This window comes from Lepisma saccharinum, chromosome 18 (genome assembly GCF_977018435.1).
Source record: "Lepisma saccharinum chromosome 18, izLepSacc3.1, whole genome shotgun sequence".
In the NCBI taxonomy this organism is placed as follows: domain Eukaryota; kingdom Metazoa; phylum Arthropoda; class Insecta; order Zygentoma; family Lepismatidae; genus Lepisma; species Lepisma saccharinum.
The window spans coordinates 19758394-19778784 of record NC_139246.1 but is presented as its reverse complement, the minus strand read 5'-3'; the positions used below and the strand labels follow the sequence as shown (position 1 = coordinate 19778784).

The following is a 20391-nucleotide window of genomic DNA, read 5'->3' as shown; positions in this document are numbered from 1 at the left end:
TGTGTCACTTAATGAAAAGCACATTAGTTTTCAGGGATTGTTGCACCCATGGATTTAAACTATTATATGGAATCACTGGCACGCCCAGGATTTTTAAAAGGCTTGGGGTAGGGGATTATGTACATTTTTTTTTTAAAGTCTGCTCTCATTTTGCAATCTCTTCCTTCCTTTGATCTTTTTCTAGGCCAAAGGCAGGGGTTATAATCCCCCTGCATGGAACAGTGCATAAGTTGTGTATTATAGATTACCTTCTTCCACTTACCTGCGAATCTGACATACATAGGTATTACGCACACGATCCAAGGAGTTCTTCCGTAGAAAAAAAAAAACTGGATTTAAATTAGTTTAAATACATTTGTATTCTTACCATGATATATATATATATCTTTGATGAAACCTAACCGAAATTTACTCTTGGAAGAAAGTCATGAATACCACTTACAACAATTTATGCATGTGAAAATAATGTACAGTGAAATGTCTCCACTTAGTTAATATGTATTATATATACATGCTGATATATATATTTTACATACAGACATATATTTTCATTATGATATCTTACCCTTTTTGATTTTTAATCCATCTGGTAAGAATATATAAGGCTTGTGAATATAAGTGGACATAATGTAAATTGATGAATAAAGTATAATGTTGAAACATGACAAGGTTACAGTAATTCTGAAATACTCTTGACCTGTGTTTGGTTTTAACTAACACTGGGAAATAAAGGATGTCTCGGAAACATTTTAGTTTTTGAATCTGCCCTCTAGGGCAATTCACACATTATGGAGAAATGAGATAATCACAAATGTTTGGCAACAGTGTTAATATTTAGTTGCCATGGAGCACCTTATGGGGCAGCGATGTGCTTTTTGTGTTCGTGGGTTTTATAAAAATAATGATCATGTTGTTCTGAGTCATTTGTACTGGCATCATTATAACCTGGCAGGAATGAGACGTCCCAAGTGCAAATTTCATTAAATATTAGATGAGTGAAAACACTCGAAGCACTATGACGAGTAAACTGCTGGGATGTCCAAGGTCAACAAGATCGAACAGAAACGTTGACCGTGTGCACCAGTCTGTTTGTGAGGATCCTCACCAATCGTCAAGATTGCATGCAGCTTCTTTAAATGTGCATAAGTCTACAGTTCATCGCATTATTTGCAAGGATATGAATTTCCACCCATAAAAAATTATTACACAAGAATTAAGATCCTGCCAATCGATTATGTTCTACATAGAGATCGCTTCAATGGTTACAATAACAGAGGGGACATTAACTGGCAACACCAGCAGATTTTTTCTTATGGGGTTACCTTAAGAGTAAGAGATAAACCACAATGCCACAAAATTTGAGAGAATTGAAGCAAAGAATTGCAGATGAAATCAATGCTATTCCTCATGCAGTGCTTCGGCATGTGATCGAAAACGCTAGTTCAAGAATAATTGAATGTGAAAACATGCAGTCACCACTTGTCCAATAAACTTTCCCACAAATAAAAATGTAATGCTTAACCTCTTAACTGGGTATGACGTAATACTCCGTTCTGGCTCTACTGATTTATAATGGGCATGACGGGATACTACGTTCTCATGTTCTTACTGCTGATATCTGTTGTGTATGACGAGATACTTCATAGAACTACTTTCTTCTTTGTTTCACCAGATGGCTCTGACTTCCAGACTGTTGTAACCGTTAGAGTTAGCGGGAAGCAACGAACACAGCCCGATGTTCAGTTCTATCGCGTATGCAATAATGGCTCAGGCAAATCGGAAGCGACGGCGTGTTTTTCCTGCTGAGGAAATCCGAGATATATTGGATTGTGACGACGAATCGGAAGAGTTTTCGGGTGAATTTAGTAATGATGGCTGGTGCAGTTCAGATAACGATTATTCCAGCAGTGAGGCGCATCCTGAAAGTGGGACAGACAATGAAGAAGAGGAAGAATTGGAACCTGCATCAAAGAGTTTCGTAAGTAACGGAGGAGTTAGACCAAAGTTTCCATTTGTTGCAGTAAGTGGTTTGCATGCTCAATTTGATGATGAAAAAGACGTCGTAGAGTACTTTGACACATTTATAGGCAGTGATATGTGTCAGTTGATTGCCGAGCAAACAAATACGTATGCGGGTCAGTTTTTGTTGGCGCATCCCAACTTGACGGCTCGGTCTCGAGCAAGAGACTGGGTTGATACAAACAAAGACGAAATAAGAACTCTTGATTGGTTTGTTGCTATTGCAAGGAATTGTTCACAAACCAGAGAATGGCATGTATTTTTCTAAACGTGTTTCTATTATTACACTATATTTTCTAGAAATTATAAGTGAAAAGAGATTTCATTTGCTTCTGAAGTTCCTCCATTTTGCTGATAATTCTAAATTTGATCCCCTTATGCACGACAAAAAGCTGTACAAGATTCATCCTATTCTTGACCATGTAAAGACAAAATTTTCATCTGTATACACTCCTGAACAAAACATGTGTGTCGCTGAATCGCTTCTCTGGAAAGGGCGACTGGGATGGAAGCAATACATCCCTTCAAAAAGAAGTCGCTTTGGAATGAAAGTGTACAACCTCTGTGAAAGCAACTCAGGATATGTGTGGAATTTCGTAGTGTACACTGGAAAGGACACTGATTATGGACAAAGACATCCTGGTGAACAAACTTCTTCACGAATTGTGTTGGAACTTGCCAATAACTTGCTTGACAAGGGATATTGCCTGTACCTGGACAACTGGTACACCAGTCGCAAACTAATTGACACATTATGTGCTCGAAACACTGATGTTGTTGGGACAATGAGAACCAACAGAAAGGAGTTCCCTCTGTCAGTGAGGATTGCCAGATTGAAAAAAGGAGAAACAGAGGCAGCAATTAGAGGTAAACAGATGATTATGAAATGGAAAGACAAGCTGGATGTTACACTGGTCAGCACATTTCATGATGACAGCATGGAAAATGTAACATCAAGAAAAGGAATTGTACAGAAACCATCTGTTGTACTTGATTATAACAAAAACATGGGAGGCATAGATAAGAATGATGGTCAAATTGGCATCTACACAATGGCTAGAGAGCGTTTGAAGAAATATTATCAGAAGATGTTCCTATATTTCCTTGATCTTGTGTGCCTGAATGCTTTTATATTATACAAGAAAAATGGTGGACAATTGTGTAGGCTTGATTTTCTCATGGTATTAGCTGAAAACTTATCCTCATCTGGTGGGGTACAGAAGTCTGCCAGCAGGGGCCGTCCGTCTAGAAGTCCAGCACCAAGTCGACTCATGCGACGATGTTTTCCAGACTGCCTGCAACTTCTAAAAAGTACCCTACAAGAAGATATGTTGTATGTTGGAGCAGTGGAAAAAGAAAGGAAACATCGTATTGGTGCCCTGACTGTGAAAAAGCTCTGTGCGTTGTGCCATGTTTTCGTGCATATCACACTGACAAAAGTTTAAAACTATGAACTATTTTAGGTGTAACTATTGTATTTGAAAGCATTGTAATTGTAAACATTGTAACTTTATAATTGTAAACAATATATTTGTGAACATTTCATTTGAAATTTCGACATTGTAAAACATAGATGATTTTAAACCGAACTAAATATAAACATTCCTTTTGTAACCATTGTAATTGTAATCATTGTAGTTGTAAATCTCGCATATTGTAAAAAGTACAAGGACCAATAAAAGAATAAACAATACCTAAATGGTATGCCATGGAGCACAGAAATATTAACTAAAATATTGGTTTTACGAAATTCATCAATTTATCAACAAAAATTCCCAGGGCAGATTGGGCTTTCGACGAGGAAATTACCCAGTTAAGAGGTTAAGCTTTCTTTTGGTAATAAATTTATCTTTATACAAAAAATTTAAGAATTTATTTTAATAGTTTTAAAAACTAAAATATTTCTGGGACACCCTTTATAACATGTAGACTTCTAATCCCAGTAGGTACTGTGAATATTTTATTTTCTTTCAACCCTTCCCTTTTTCAAAATCAAGTAACCGATGATATCTGTGTGATGGGGTCTGCAGACCACTAGCTTTTGGAGTGACCATGGCAACCCAGTCTCTACAATATTTTATTTGGAATACATATTAGAGCCGCTGTGGTCTAGTCTGAAGGGCATCAGACTGCCACGTGGGTGATCAAAGGTTGGAATTTTTTTCAGCCTTATCCATGCAGCATAAAGCAAGTGGCTGGAGTATGGTGCTGTTCACATACCTCTAAAATGGCCAAGATCAAGAATGTGTGGGAGCCCAACCCCCACATCCCCTAAATGTGCCTTCACGACACTGAGCCATACAGTGTCGCAATTTGACTGGCACTGTAAAAAATAAACAAGTGTTCATAGAAAGTTACTTAGCTGGGATCATTCAAAGTAAGACCCTCCTGCATCCACACACCATTGCACCCTGCCTACCAGTGCATGGAAGGATTGCTGGAATTCACTTTGTGAAATGCTGTTTAAAATCCTTGTCGTAGCCCTCGATTGTCAGTATGTCATCAAAGTATGAACCTTCGAGTGCAGATTTTAGTTTAGGAAACAGAAAATAATCACAGGGCCAGATCTGGTGAATAGGCAGAATGCAACAATATACAGATTCCCTTTTGGGTCAAAAAGTCCTTCTCAATCACAGTCTTGTGACTTGGGGCATTGTCATGAAGCAGACATCAGTTGCCATCATCCCAATACTCGGGCATACCATGTGTTAATCTTTGCACCAAACATTTCATAACCTGAAGATAAAAATACAGCAGTAAGAGTGTCTAATTTCGGTCTTTAGGAATGATTGTCCTCCTTTTCTCAACCAATTCCGGTGTTCTCACCGTCCTTGCTGCAGCCGGATACTCGTTATCTTCAATTGACCCATCCTTCATGTGAAACACCTGTGCCATTCAAATACATGCGTACTGGATAAACAATTGTCCCCATACACTTGGCTGCAACATGTGAATTGTTTCCACAGCAGCTTTACCCAGGCATGCACAAAACATGATTATTGAAGATTAGGCACACATAGGAGATGTACTGTGGAAATTTTCAGCGGAAAATGCAGGCTCGACCAGGACTCGAACCCGGGTCTCTGGCATAGCTCTAACCACTGAGCTACCGAGCGGGCCTGGCCTCACCTGATTTTTCGCTGTCGCTGTTTTATCTGCGTGGAATCATCTCTGCCAGTCCTACCACAATGGGATCTGTTGCCTTTGAAACACAGTAGTCTTCGATGTTGCCTGGTTCCTCCCAGCGTAGAGATCTTAATTACTGTGTGTGCCTAATCTTCAATCCAATCCCCACAATGTTCGGTGAGAAATTATACAAGTTTCCAACACCGTTAGTTGTAAAATTCCTTACCCAACAACACTGGGTGATAAAATAAGAATACAGTCTTTCATTTCTCGTGTGCAATTAAAAAAAATCTGAAAAGGTATACAGTAAAGAAAACTGGTACAATAAAAGACAAAACACAAAATTAAATACAACACAATGAAAAATAAGAGAAAAATTACAACAGCAAATATTATTTTTTTTATTCATTACTAGATAATAAACAAGTGGTCTATTGTTATGCTTGATATTTGCAACCAACACAGAGCAGTGTGTAACAACACATGTGCAGCTCAATTTAACTCCCAAACTAATTTTCGTCACAAACTGATCCTCATCAGCATGTTGCATATTGATTAAAAATACTGCGAAAAGATTCCGAACTTTTTCTTTTATAAAGTATTCCATCATGTAAGTAGTGTATTGAATACGTGGTACGAAGTTAAAAGTACGTGACAAACACGCACACACATACTACAATTCACTTGCATACAACTGATTGTTACTTAGAAAAATGTATCTCTACAAAGAAAAGCAAACCATTCACCCGATCATACATTCCAAGACAACTTGTGACTTTATAATATATACAAGGTCAGATTTTTTTCAATAATCATATATGTACAGGATAATGTGAATCGTTCAACATTGGCATAACCAGCAAATGCGATCCTAAACAACTGAATGTACGTGGCCTTTGGTAAAGGTATCAAGAATTTGCACTCTTGTCAAAATGTGGTACAACTCTTGCCAGTGTTACTTGTAGAAAGTACCTTGAACTAGACAATTTGGCCTTTTCAACTGGCAATAAACTCATCAGATTACGATTTTGGTTTCATATTTTAAACCTGGCAGTAATTATTGTACAATATGGGACACATGTACGGTATCCACCATGCTAATCACTTTTTAAAACCATACCATTAACAGTCCAAATAAAACAAGTTTTATGTTTAAAAAAATGAAAAACTACTCTCCTGAAGCAATAATTTAACATCTGACTTGCTTTGACTCTTATTTTATAACTATGAAACTTGACAGTACCATAAATAATATGTAATTTACCAAAAAAACTTCAACCACATAATAGCAATAAATGCAATTTTTTATATCTGCAACCATTCAACCATTCTTCTAGCTTAATTGTAAAATATTACTAATGGATGTACAGTGTTTGCAGTAATGAGTACTTCAACCATTCATAGCGTATAAGTAAAATATGTAACACAATATGTCAAAAACGTACAGTTTCTACCTACGATGAACATATGTTTTGCAATATCCTATCATTACCACATTGCGTGTTGAAATTTCTTTGCATTATTTGCAGCCAGTGGTTATTGCATTTAGTTAACCAACACATGTTGTGTTTGTATGTGGAAAAAGCTGACAAAATGACTACAAGTTATCAAAATTTAACTGAGATCAGATCAGGGAGAAAAAATTAACATAAATCAAATACCCTTGGAAAATAATAAACGTTAACTACTTCGTAACCAACACAATATTTCAACATCTGAATAATAATGAGAGGGACCCAAATCTCAAACCAAAACTTAATGAGCATATAATTTATACCTTCTTTTTCCCCCTCTCCAAGCTAAACAAGTGTCGCAAGACAGATCTATGTAGGTTTTTCATGTTCGTTTTTGCACCATTATCAAACACTTCTCCACTTAAATAATGTTAACTGTAGTAGACAATCCCCTTTCAGGCAGGTTACATTGAAACAATTTATCACAGTCTTTGTTATTCACAAGTTTAGTCAGAGGGTCGCTTTTCACTGTGCTTCTTTGTAAATTCTTCAGCGTTCTTTATAAACTTCTTCCTGTCTTTCAAAAATTCCTCAGCTAAATCAGCCCGGAGAGGGTGTTCTGGCTCTGGGTCATTTACTAGTGCTACTAAAGCCTGTATCACTGCAAAAAGAAAAAAAACATTACTTGTATAGCTATAAAAAATGGTTCATTTGTTAAAACACTATATATCCACTTTTTAAACATTACGCAACAGTAGAGGTGTGCGGGATCCCAAAAATCCAAGACTGGGATTGGAAAGAAATTTTCCCATACCAATTCTGACTTTTCGGAATCCTGAACAGTCTGAAAATTCCAAATAGTTAATTCTCTATGTTTTATACACTATAAATTTTTCTTTTATGCATGTATTGCTTGCATTATTATAGAATTATTTCTCATGTACTCATTACAAGCAAGTAACATTTCAGGCGAACACAAAGACATTCATTTTTAGTTTGATTAACGCTACAGTTACAACAATGGAATAAATTTATCAAAAATGTAACAGGTTTGACGGGATTCATTACATAACTGCTTCCTTTTGTTTTCATTAAATTTATACCATTGTTGTAACCGTAACATTAGTAAACAATGTCTGATGAAGTTTGAAGTATGTTTGACTGAAACATTACATCAAAAAATTGTGTTGCTGCAACAACCCTAAACTACAAGAAAAAATAAATTACTTAGAAATGGCAGATTTATTCCAGAAATGCAATAAACATCACTCGAGAAGGAAAGAAGCATGTAGAAATAGATATCACAAGTGTTGGGAAGTATCAAACATTTCATATCCCAACCAAAATATCTCCATCCCGAACCACAGGCTTTCACTTAAATTGGTCAATTAGCATCAATTATTAGTTGGTTTAATGCATGTGAGCTACAGTATGTAACATTCTTATTCGTACCCAAGGATTCTCAAAGAAAATGCTTTAATATCTGAAAGGAAATACACTTTTGAAATTGTTTCTTTACAATTCAATAACTAATATCATTAGGAACATAAAATCTTACCCAATGACAATAATAATTTAAATGAAACATGCCATTTTTTGTACAACTTTTCTATTCCTACACTTAATAATATAAAAGAAAAAATTATATTCAGAGCAAATTGACTGACAGTTCTAATACTTTGATGCGTATCCTTTGGCTTTAATTACTGCTTGACACCTGTTCTTCATAGAATTGACCAGTTTCTGACATGTTTCAGAGCTTATTTTATTCCACTCGGCTTGCACAACAGTTTTCAACTCTTGTTTGGACTTGACGCCTGCTTTATGGACTCACCTCTTCAAAATTGCCCATAAATGCTCAATGGGATTTAAGTCTAGACTTTCAGCTGGTGTTTGTAGTATTTTGGGCACATTCCATATTAGCCAATTCATGTTAACTCGCATCTTATGCTTACTGTCATTGTCTTGTTGGAATCTGTAGATAGGCGGCATGTGCATTTTTTGGGCACTCTGCTTTACATTGTTCTTCAATATGTCCAAATAGACATATGCATCCATTACCATCAATAAACGGATGGTACCAACACCTATGGATGACATACAGCCCCAAATCATTAATGACCCACCACCGTGTTTAACTGTTGGAACTGTGTTAATGTGATCATTTATTTGATTTTCTCCAGACCATATTTATCCCATCTGACCCGTATATATTAATCTTGGACTCGTCTGATTATATGACACTATCCCAAAATTCATGGTCCTTGTGGATGTGCTCTTTCGCGAATGAAAGTCTATTCCTGCGATTCACCTTATTTACATACGGCCTCTTTCGTGGTATTCTGCCATGATATCCATGCTTCCACAAGGCACGTCGGACAGTTTGATCGGACATCATCTTGCCAGCAACATTTTCTACTAACGGTCTTAACTGAGGAACACTTAGTCGGAGGGTTTCTCGCACTGGTTTTAAAATAAAGCGTTCATCACGTTTATTCAACAGTCTCTCTTTTGGTTTTCTCAGCACATTCTGTGTTGAACCTTCCTCTCTACATTTGTTTGCTACGTCTTTAACTGTGGAGTGTGATTTATTGACTGTTTGTCCAATTTTTCTTAACGAATAACCTCTAAGGGCCAAAACAACATTTTTCAGATCGGAACTACATTCCTTCACCTTGCCCATTTCGAACATGCTGACAGATAGATGATAGGCCTACAACAATACGCCAGCATTCCACTTGACGGGGAGCGCACCTGCATGTTCAAACTTGTTACAAAGTTGGAAACTGCACGAAATCGCCAGAATAGCGGTGGCGCTGTATGCGAGGAAGATTGAAACTCTGACCTGTACGAATAACAATGTTGCATGAAACGGGGTGTTTTTCTCTTTTCACACAAATTATATGATCTGTTTATACACTCTGAACATACATTTTTATTGACATTTCTTGGTGAAACTTTCATTAACATTAATTTCCAGGTACATATGAAAATTATTACATTTATACTAGTAGATATGACATTTTTTCCTCGGAAATTCTATGTGTACGAATAACAATGTTACATACTGTACCTTATATTGACAGAAATAATAATTCTGAGATAACAGCTCTGCTACTGATTTTGACCTTCTTTTACAACTTAGAATTGTTGCCACTTATTACACAGTATTTGTTATGCAAACATTTACCAACTGATACAGTACAAGCATTGTATTAAAAATAATGCACAGCTAATTATATTTATTAGCGGTGGCTCAGTCGGTAACGCATCTGACTACCATGCTCAAGGTCCCGGGTTCGATCCCCGGTCGGTTCAAATCCGGGAACTTTTCTAACGGTGAAAGCGGCCCCGGCGCCCACCCAGCGTCGAATAACATGGGTACCTGGGGGAAACCCTGGGGGGTAAAGGCGGTCAGGGGCGTGATGCTGATCACATCACCCCCACTCACGACCGGATCAAGAAAGTGTGGGGCGTTACCCCCACACCCCCTATACGCCTTCATGACGTGGTGCTATGCACAGGGGAACACTTTACCTTTACCTTTTTTTTTTTTTTTATAATAAAACAAATACACAGGGTGTCACCATCCAACAATGACAAACGTTAATTGCATAAGGCCAACAACTTTCATAATATTTTGTCGCTGAGGCATTGTTTTGATCCTCATCCATCAGTCTTGATGAACTGCAAGCATGTAACAATTCCACTCATTCATTTTTTCTGTTGGAATGTGGCATTTAAAAAAATAGATGGACATGATAATAAGGTTTGTTAAATGTCAAGGGATTTTAAATTAATTCAATTCCGGTTGAGGAGAGAAAATCAGCAAACATAAATGAGTTCTGGACTGTAGTAAAGAACCTTTTTATCTCTCTGGCGAACTCGACATTAGGAAAGGCATAAAACAAGGAGACAGCCTCAGTCCAATCCTATTTAATGTCTTTTTAGACGAAATTGCTAAAATATGCAAACCACAAACACATAGAACGAAAATAGGTATGTGGATATTAAGGCCAGTATATCTCCAAGCACTATTATATGCCAATTATATCGTACTGATATCAGATACACCTGAGAGACTTCAGCAAGCAGTGGAAGAATGGTATGAAGAACTTAAAAGGAAAGGCATGAAGATTAATATAAAAAAGGGTAAGATTATGCGGGTGACTAAAGAGGACAAGGAAAATGAAGCCCTGAATATAATATAAAGGTAAAAAAGGTAAAGTGCTCCCCTGTGCTTAGCACCACGCCATGAAGGCGTATAGGGGGTGTGGGGGTAACGCCCCACACTTTCTTGATCCGGTCGTGAGTGGGGGTGATGTGATCAGCATCACGCCCCTGACCACCTTTACCCCCCAGGGTTTCCCCCAGGTACCCATGTTATTCGACGCTGGGTGGGCGCCGGGGCCGCTTCCATCGTTAGAAAAGTTCCCGGATTTGAACCGGCCGGGGATCGAACCCGGGACCTTGAGCATGGTAGTCAGACGCGTTACCGACTGAGCCACCGCTATAATATGCGAAGGGAAACAACTAGGGAAAGTTGAAACATATAATACTTAGGAACCATCATAAGTAGCAGTGGGAAAATTGATCAAGAGATAATGAATAGGACAAAGAAGGCAGCATCAGCAGATCAGTACAAAAACAAAAACGCAACTCTACAACTAAATTGTAGTTCCCATCATGGGCTATGGCACAGAAAGCTTAGCACTCCAAGATAAACATCTAAGTAAATTTCAAGCAATAGAGATGAAATATCTCAGAAGAACAGTGGGGAAAACTCGAAGAGAGAATAAGAGAAGAGGTAAAACAAAAGAAGACAATGACTGAAATAGTAGAGGAACGCCAGCTGAAGTGGTATGGACATGTAAATAGAATGAATGAAGATAGGAAAGCCAAGCAAATGATTGAGATGAGGGTTGAGGGTAGAGTAGGAAGAGGCAGGCCAAGAAATACAACCTTAGTGACAATGAAGTTCGACCAGTCACAAATATAGGAGTGCGTTGTGAAAGAAGGAGAACACATGCATATGCTGAACATATTTTATTCAGCAGGCTACATAGAACAAAGGAAAACATAAATTTCCGCTGCAACGCAGCAATGTATGGTGTCCACACAAAATAAAACATTTTCGTCCATCTACACGTGACATTGAAGTTCGACCACTGTTAGAGGGGATCCTGTTTACCATGGTGTGACGCCGCCCCGTCAGCGAATAACTATGGCAATGCGTCGGGGCATGCTGCGGACGAGTCGTTCAAGGTATTCCACATCGATGCGGTGCCATCCTCCTGCAGGCAGGCGATAAGAGCAGCCACTGTCGTGGGTCCCCTCTGTTGCACACGTCGCTTAAGAACACGCCACACATTCTCAATGGGCGAGAGGTCGGGACTCGATGGTGGCCATGGCAGAGTTCGCACGTGATGGCGAGTCAACCATTCTCTTGTCAGCCGCGCTGTATGAGGCCTGGCATTGTCGTGTTGAAAGATGAGACGCCGCCTGTGGAACAGGTGCCTTCGCACTGTGGGAAGAAGCCGCTCCAGTATGGGTGTATAGGCGTGTGCATTCACAATGCCCTCACAGACGTGTAGTGGGCCAACCCCAGATGCTGTCATGCATCCCCATACCATCACTGATGCAGGTTTCTGTACCGGACGTGCATAACATTTTGCTTCATTCTGTTCCCCCATCCGACAAATGACTGTTTTCCGTATTTTCCCGTACACAACATTGAAAATGGATTCGTCCATCCACAAAACCCTGTTCCACTGCCGAAATGTCCATCCCCGGTACATTCATTCCCAGTGTACTCGATTGCCTTTGTTCAACATGGAAAGGAAGGGTTTACGTTTCGCCTTGTACACTCGGTAACCGCATCGCTGTAGGTAACGGTGAATGGTTCTGGTTGACACTTCAATGTGAAAGTGTTCTCGAGTCCACAGTCGTAATTCGGCCACAGAAACACGATTGTTGGTCTGGATATAGCGCCTAAATATCCGTAGGTCACGCACGCTCAGCAGGCTTTTTTCGACCGGGGGCCTTACCTGGCTCTGTAGTACCCGTATTTTGGTGGTGTTTGATGATGCAGTGGACGGTTGACTTGGGTAAGTTCAGTTGGCACCCTATTTCCCGTTCACTGAGTCCATCCCGTTGCAACTCCACCACTCTTCTCCTCACGGTGTTGTCAATAGGTTTGCCCCTGGCCATGGTGATGATGCACTGCGGTTCCTCGGTGCACAGCACGCGCTTATATACGGCGGACTCCCTTATCGTGTCCGTGACGTCATGCTCGGGTCTGGTGCCTGGTCGAAGTTCATTGTCATGCGTATAGTTCCCCGTTTTCGTTCTTTACGTGATCTTGGGTGCAACATGCTGGGATCATGATTCTTGCCTGCTCACATGCCTCCTCTTACACACATGCGTCACTTCTGCGGGTCACCCATTCCACCGCCTATGCCCATGTGCATTTAATCACGTATTCCTTTCTGGTCGAACTTCATTGTCACCAAGGTTGTATATGGGAAGATAGAATTGAAACAATAGGACTAAAATATGGAAAAACTAAGAACGAAATGAGAAGAATGAGTCGAGACCGGACGGAGTGGATGAGATGGACAGAAGGATGTACCAGATGCTTAACGGCATAAGGGAAAGGAAGAGAAGGGATTTTAAATTAATTCAATTCCAGTCGAGCAGAGAAAATCAGCAAACGTAAATGAGTTCTGGACTGTAAAGAACCTTTTTAACTGTAAAGCATTTCAATTTGGTTTAGGAACCTTAAATACAATTTAAATACAGTCCACAAACATTTTTTTTTCTGAAACTATTAAAATACGGTTCGGAAGCTTCAGTTAGGATCGGTTAAATACAGTCCAAGTTACATAGAGATGAAACAACATGCAACTTGGACCAAATTAACATTGTTCCAGTCCTGTTACGGAACCCAACAGAACCGATTAGAATGTATGGGTTCCTGGACCTTTAACAACCCTGATGATAATGAACACTACAATTAATTTGCTTACCTTGATCTGTTTTGGTAGCAGGTTTCCAGTTCTCCGCACTAATTATAGGTAGACATACTTGGCCCTTCTCATCAATATTTGGATGGTAGATCTTTGTCTTGAAGTTAATTTTGGGTGGCTTGAAAGGATACTCTGCTGGAAAATTTATTTCAATTCGGAAGGCACCTTTATTGTATGGAGGATTGTCCTAGAAATGAAAGTAATGTATTTAATTATTTTATACAAGGCTACTTATAGCACATGTATCACATAATAGAACCAACATTTGCATTGACAATATGTGGATAATATACTTCAAACAGAAAATCTGAACGAATACTATCGACTTCAGTGACACTATCCATAATAAGACGGTAAACATGCTGTGTTAGCATTTGGTGACCCCCTTATGCCCACATGTCGCATCAATTTCTATTATTTTTAGTGCACAGAGATGTTTTATGTGGACTATTTATCATGTCATTACATTTTTGTAAACTTCATATGAAATGAGTTGTTTTTGGGAATTAGGAACTGTAATTTGGAGTCTTATTTTACACAATGTTATTGCTTTTATGTGTCATAACTACAGCCCAGGACTTTTTGTTATAACATATTTTTAATTTGGCATCTTATCAAATACTGGGATGAGATCCATATGTATCTGTTGAAAATCAGTTGAAATAGATGAACTTGATAAGGCATATTTTGACATATTTTACCAATTTCACATTTTTACAACATATTTCTTCAATTTTCTCATAATAAGATATATTTCTGCATAATTTTGTAATTGTCTTGCATGCAATCGGTTACTTTATAATTTATTCTTTGTACCTTTAGTGCAACAGATGGTTTATATTATCGATGGCATGATAAGGAAATTACGGACAAAGAAATTAGAAGCACATGCAGTCTTTTCTTACCAACTAGTACAGAACAAAAATTTAGAGTTGATAGACTTCTCCTCTTTTAAAGAAATGTCCCGGTATCCCGGAAAATATTCTAGAGATGCCTATTTGTCCCGTATTTAGCTAAAGAAATAAGTGAATAAGTCATGTTCTGAATTTTGTAGTAATGCATTGGAAAAAATGTCCTCTTAATGCCAAGTTCACTCAAATATTAATATATTTTGTCAAAATGTTATAAAAAATTAATTTAACTATATCCATGCCTATATAATCTGTGTGTCCCATTTTTTTTTATTTTAAAAATCTGGCAACCCTACAATAATCCTCCCTTCTTTTTATCCCGCCGACAATTCATAGCCCTGCGAACAATGTTGAGGGATCATGTTCTCAGCCATTGTTATGTGGGCACGAGAATCACCAGGCAGGAAGTAAACAAGTTACAATTGTTCTCGTTCTCATTTCTTTACGCTTCTCTCAACAATCAGTCAAAAGTAAAAACAAAATTAGGTACATTACAGCCCTACTCTATCGGCAATCGAGTACAGGAGTTTCAAGATCACTTGTCGTTTAAGCCAGGCACGTAACAGTGCGAGTGAATAGAATGCTTGCTGTAAAGGAATCTTGCGGTGAGACTAGGGGGCTATGTTACAGAATTTGGGAGTGATGTGTTCTCCACAGACAAGATTGTCTTGCAAGTTGTGCGAGACCTGGGTAGGAAATTCGAACAGGTCTTCAGTATTGCAGCATTTAGACACGGCAAAACATCAAAATCTGCCTAAAAAAGTTGTCTGTGTATTGATTGACTAATTTGCCAGAGCTGTAGCAAGCTGCCAATTATGCTTTAGTTTCCACAAAGGTGTACATCTGACATAATAGTAAACTTTATTTTTCAACTACATTTTTCGGTTAAAGGGATTCTGACTCCATTTAATACCCCACACTCAGCCTAGTTTACCTTCCCTGAAATATACTGACTTCCCGCATAATGAGAAATTCAAAAGTACTGTCGTGCATATCTCTGGCTTTACTGGGAATATTTCTGCATTTTTTCAGGACATATTTTCAATTTTAATGATGTAATTACACATATATTTTACAGTTTTATAGGACAAAGTCCAGGCCCCTGGTCATAACTTATGAGAGAATAGGAAATGTATTGGAAAGATAGCTGCATATTACGTTTCAGCATATATTATAAAGATGGCCGCGGTGGCTCAGTCGGTAACGCGTCTGACTACCATGCTAAAGGTCCCGGGTTCGATCCCCGGCCGGTTCAAATCCGGGAACTTTTCTAACGGTGGAAGCGGCCCCGGCGCCTACCCAGCGTCGAATAACATGGGTACCTGGGGGAAACCCTGGGGGGTAAAGGCGGTCAGGGGCGTGATGCTGATCACATCACCCCCACTCACGACCGGATCAAGAAAGTGTGGGGCGTTACCCCCACACCCCCTATACGCCTTCATGGCGTTGTGCTATGCACAGGGGAACACTTTACCTTTTTTTTTTTTGCATATTAGTGGTTTACATGTGGTTATTCTGCAATGATGTTAGTGAAGCTAGGGTGGGAAATTTACTGTAGACAATGTCCTGTGGTGTACTGCTTGTGCTTCATGATGTTGTACTTTATAGATGATTATGTGTTGAGGTCATCTGTGATACAGATAATTGAATTGTTGTGTTTCAAGTTCAATTTATGCTACAGTTTTAAGTGACATCTGAACCATTGTGCTAAGTGTGTCTGTTGGGTATGGAACCCGGGACCCCTTGATTACAAGGCAACAATGTTACCACTACGCCAGCAGGGAGGCCCCCTGTGATATGGAGTGTGTGGCTTCTTGTGAACATTGGGTGTCACAAGGTTTCTGCTGTCACTCGGAATAAACCAAACATCAACCCGTTACAACAGAGTTTTCTTATTCAACAATGACTTTGTATATATCATCATTAGGGCTCGGAAGTTGAGAAAAAATCCTTTTTTTCTTTTCTTAGTGTCCGAAAACTAGGCCCAACATAATATATGTTCATTTTGGGTCATTGTAGGCCAGAAAAAGGTGGGGTTTATTTGTTTTTTATTGCCTCTTTCCGCATTTTTTTTTTGGGTACTAGTTTACTATCCGTCAGACAGATTTCTTCATTTCTACAGAAGAAACTACTTACCATAATAAGTTCCTGTAGTATTGTCTAACATCAGGAAGGTGTTTTCGTGTGAAATTCTAAGGGTAACATTATAGTATAAGGGAAACTGATTTCTTCAAATTTACAGGAGAAAGTACTTACGGAAATCATTTTCTGTAGCATTGTGAAAGTTCGTGAATCTAGGTTTGATCCATTTTAATGCGAAAACATGTAGTTTTCTGCGAAAATCTGTGTCCGACACGCTGTTTCTGCTGCCGCCATTTGCTTTCTGCATGAGAGTACAATGTTCCGTGTGTTAAGATGATGCAACCCCATAGTCAGTGTTTCAGCCTCGCCGTGTTTTCGGTAGAACATGAGGTGCCTAGTATTTTTACTTTTTTTTTTAACTATGCTTGCCTAACCTAACTTAACCTAACCTTACGGAAAATGGTTTTTGGGGCTAACATCAATGGTTTGCAACGTATTAGCATAATTTCAAATCCAGGCACGAAAGTAGGTATTTTCCGGTGAACGAGGTTGCAACACTGCATAAATTGACAAAACACTCGCTCAACACGGACTGAACCAGTACACAATCACCCGCCATAATGTGTTACAGAATCGAAATAGCAAGTAACAGTAAGTACTCGTAAATGTAAGAAACAGACATTATCTTAGTTAGAAATGCATTATTTCAAGTTTGGAAATGTTCCGCATCCCAAAATAGTACGTTAGCAACGTAAAAAATATGATTTATAGGTGTTTCCCTTATACTGTAATAGTACCATTCTAAGTTTTCCGTATCCTGGAAACGGATTTCTTCAAATTTAAAAGTTTGGGGCTCATTAGGGGGCAGGTGACTCCAGCCAATGTCTAACATGCCTTTAACAGGGAGTCTATAGAGAAAGCCGGGGAGCCGGAGCGGAGCGAAGGTGGGGCCACGTTAGCAGTTGGGGCGGTAGGTCAATTACCCCAGGGGCAGAGCCCGGAATCGGTGGGAAATTTGGACTCAAAAATTTCAAACAAAAATAATTTTTTAGTTTAAGTTTCCCACCGATTCCGGCATGGATAGTTCCAAAAACCATTCACGGAATGTTCCGCGAAGCAGATAGGTAAATACGAATGTCAAAAATTGACGAAACTAAGAAGTTATAGGTGTCCGAAGGATAGTACGCTTTTTCTTGCAACTTCACCTTCTTTCGACTACGTTTTTACTGCCCATTTTCAATTCGAATCATCATCAGTTCATCACCTCTTAAACATCCTTTCTGTAGTAAAGAAAAAAAATATTTTTTTTTGGATGACTGAAGCAACTTGTCTGGAAGGTCACGCTGTAAGTGGCAACTTTCTCTTGTTTTGAAGCTTTCAGTTTTTTTTGCACTGTGTGTTCCATACCACCAATTTTTTTTTATTAATTAAATATGTAATTAAAACTGGTTATTAATTAATTTGGATCACATTTATACGTCCTTTTTTTCCCATTTTTAAGCCCTTTTTTAAATTATTTTTTTTATTATAGGTCTTCAAATTCCGAGCCCTAATCATCATATTTAAAGAGCCTGCACTTTTAAATTCAAATTATAACCCTTAACAATCTACTGATGCCACTTGGATCGATGATTTTACTCTCAAAGTTGAAAAACACTTAAGAACAAACACACATGATTTAATAATTTGGGTTACAGACAACTACTATTGAATATTGTACTTACTGGAACAATGAGACCTTGCCAATTCAAGATGTTCTGCTCATCTACTTGGACCTCTCGGAATGATTTCATCCCTGAGGTTCGGATATCCTGCAGTTCCTGTTGATAAAGATATAAACATTTTTAGTAACTTTGAAGTAACTTTTACCCCTAGGTTTTTAGTCTCTCTCTTTTGGGCACCAGTAAGTTACAGAGAAAACAAAAGTACAAAGGTTGAGAATTATGTGCGGAGGCACACTACAAATGACAACAGCCACAGCAAAAATGTAGCCACACTATGCATGGCAAAGTGGTCAGCATAACAGGCTATGAAGCCAGAAATTACAGGTTTCAAACTCTGGGTAAAGCATCATTGTGTTCAACCTCATAGTCACAATAAATCCAAGTGTTAGAAAATAATAGGAAAATAAGAAAAATCCCATCTCCCCAACCTGCCTAAATGTGACAAACAACCTCTACATCCCTTCACCTTCAACTACAAACTTATGTTCAATGAACATTTTTATGAACGTTTTTCAACATTGGTTTTAAGGTCTCTAACTTTAAATGTAGTAAATGTTACACAAACACTAAAAAAATGAGCCAGGAAGAGATTCTCTCGGCTTATTGACCACGTGAATTTTGGAAATGATTCCAAGCTTTCTAGAGCTAACGTCACTCTCATCTTCGGGGTAGAAGCGTGATTTTTCAGTGGCGTTAACGGAATTTGAAAACCACAAATGCGAACTGCGGTCACTCTGAACACGTGCAAGGCAAAATTGTAGTTGATATGACAATCGACTTCTGTGAGCGAGCAATAATACTATAAAATACTGTGATAAAGAAGAAAATATAGATCATACGAAAATTATCAATGAATTGTGAAACCTGAAATAACAATATTGGTAACTTTCTACTGGTCTGATGCATTAGGCATTAACAAAGGTTAAAGTTCAAAATGGAATCAACTGTTATTCTTGCTGTGAAAATACATAAAATTCTCATTTCATATTTTCGAATTACCTTATTTTGCACGTAAGAATTAAAAGTATGGCTGGTCAGAAATGCCGGTTGATCCGGTAATAACCATGTAATGACTTTGCAACTCCTTATCCTCTCTTATTTTCCACAATACTAATCTCTGGTTTAAGAACATTAATGAGTACTCTTTAATACCTACGTAACCATAATTGGCAAGGATCCGTATAATTAAATCTACTTTGTCTGTGACTTCCGCTTTGTGGCAAAGATGTCCAACTTGGCAAATGCTACAAAATACAATAAATAGCCCATACAAAGCATTTCATTTCATTTGCCAATTCCTTGCGATCCAGACAAATATATATAATAAAAAGAAATTATCACTTTCGTAAGCAACAAAGGCAAAATATCATATATTACAAGCCACTAACCTTTTGCAACCTCCTGGTCGCCGCCATCTTGGATATGAAATTCGTGTTGGGTGCAACATGATTCCACAGAAATTTCGCGTTCTTATTGGTGTGATGTGATTTCGCATGTGCGACAAAAGTTATCGTTTGCTTTATTTTACTGTTACTTTACCTACATTGTTAATTACTAATTCATATTTAAAATATATTATAGTTCTACAATTTACTGGAAATAAATATATGCTTTAGTTTATTCCATTTTTTTCCCGGTAAGTGTATAATACGCCGACCCAGTGGGCCCACCCCCAGTGGACTCAGTATCCCCAAAAACATTCATCATAAACCTCCGAAAATTGTTTGGGTAAATACGTGCTAAGTGATTTTTATTTGAATGTAATAGCCTATTAAACGGTCGATATATCTTTTTTTTTTTTCAAAATTTCGAAATGGAAAAAGCTAATCTAGCACCATAGAATAAATAATTTATTCTGAAATGTCAGAATATAGATTCATATGCGCTTAAATAGTGTTTGTGGGCGACGGCGAGCAATAAAATTCAAACCCAATTCGAATAGTTATCACAAATTGTTACACAACACTTGGTAGACAAGGCTTAGCATTAAAAGGCAATAGTAGGGGGAGAAAATGTGACAAAAATTGGAGGGCAATTGCCCATCTCG

The 20391-nt window shown here is 38.3% G+C and overlaps 1 protein-coding gene across 2 annotated transcripts; it reads right to left on the bottom strand.

Moving 5' to 3' along the window:
• Positions 1-5406: 5406 nt before the first annotated feature.
• Positions 5407-19810, bottom strand: LOC146002441 (ubiquitin-conjugating enzyme E2-18 kDa). Of its 2 annotated transcripts, none has more exons than XM_083140275.1 (4): positions 19733-19810; positions 18345-18440; positions 13628-13814; positions 5407-7260 (listed from the first exon to the last, which is right to left on the bottom strand). In XM_083140275.1, exons 1-4 carry the CDS (start codon positions 19757-19759, stop codon positions 7106-7108), a joined length of 465 nt encoding a protein of 154 aa, XP_082996401.1. In that variant the 5' UTR covers positions 19760-19810; the 3' UTR covers positions 5407-7105. The 2 variants fall into 2 exon arrangements, with proteins under 2 accessions (XP_082996401.1, XP_082996402.1); XM_083140276.1 differs by lacking the exon at positions 19733-19810 and adding an exon at positions 19497-19521.
• Between the last annotated feature and the right edge of the window lie 581 nt (positions 19811-20391).

What these genes read in the sequence shown, in the direction of transcription:
- LOC146002441 (XM_083140275.1), bottom strand. Translation starts at nt 19,759, where the DNA reads ATGGCGGCGACCAGGAGGTTGCAAAAG. An exon ending in CGACCAGGAGGTTGCAAAAG is followed by an intron (nt 18,441 to 19,732) that starts GTTAGTGGCTTG and finishes CTTTATCAACAG; the next exon opens with GAACTGCAGGATATCCGAAC. An exon ending in GGCAAGGTCTCATTGTTCCA is followed by an intron (nt 13,815 to 18,344) that starts GTAAGTACAATA and finishes TTTCATTTCTAG; the next exon opens with GACAATCCTCCATACAATAA.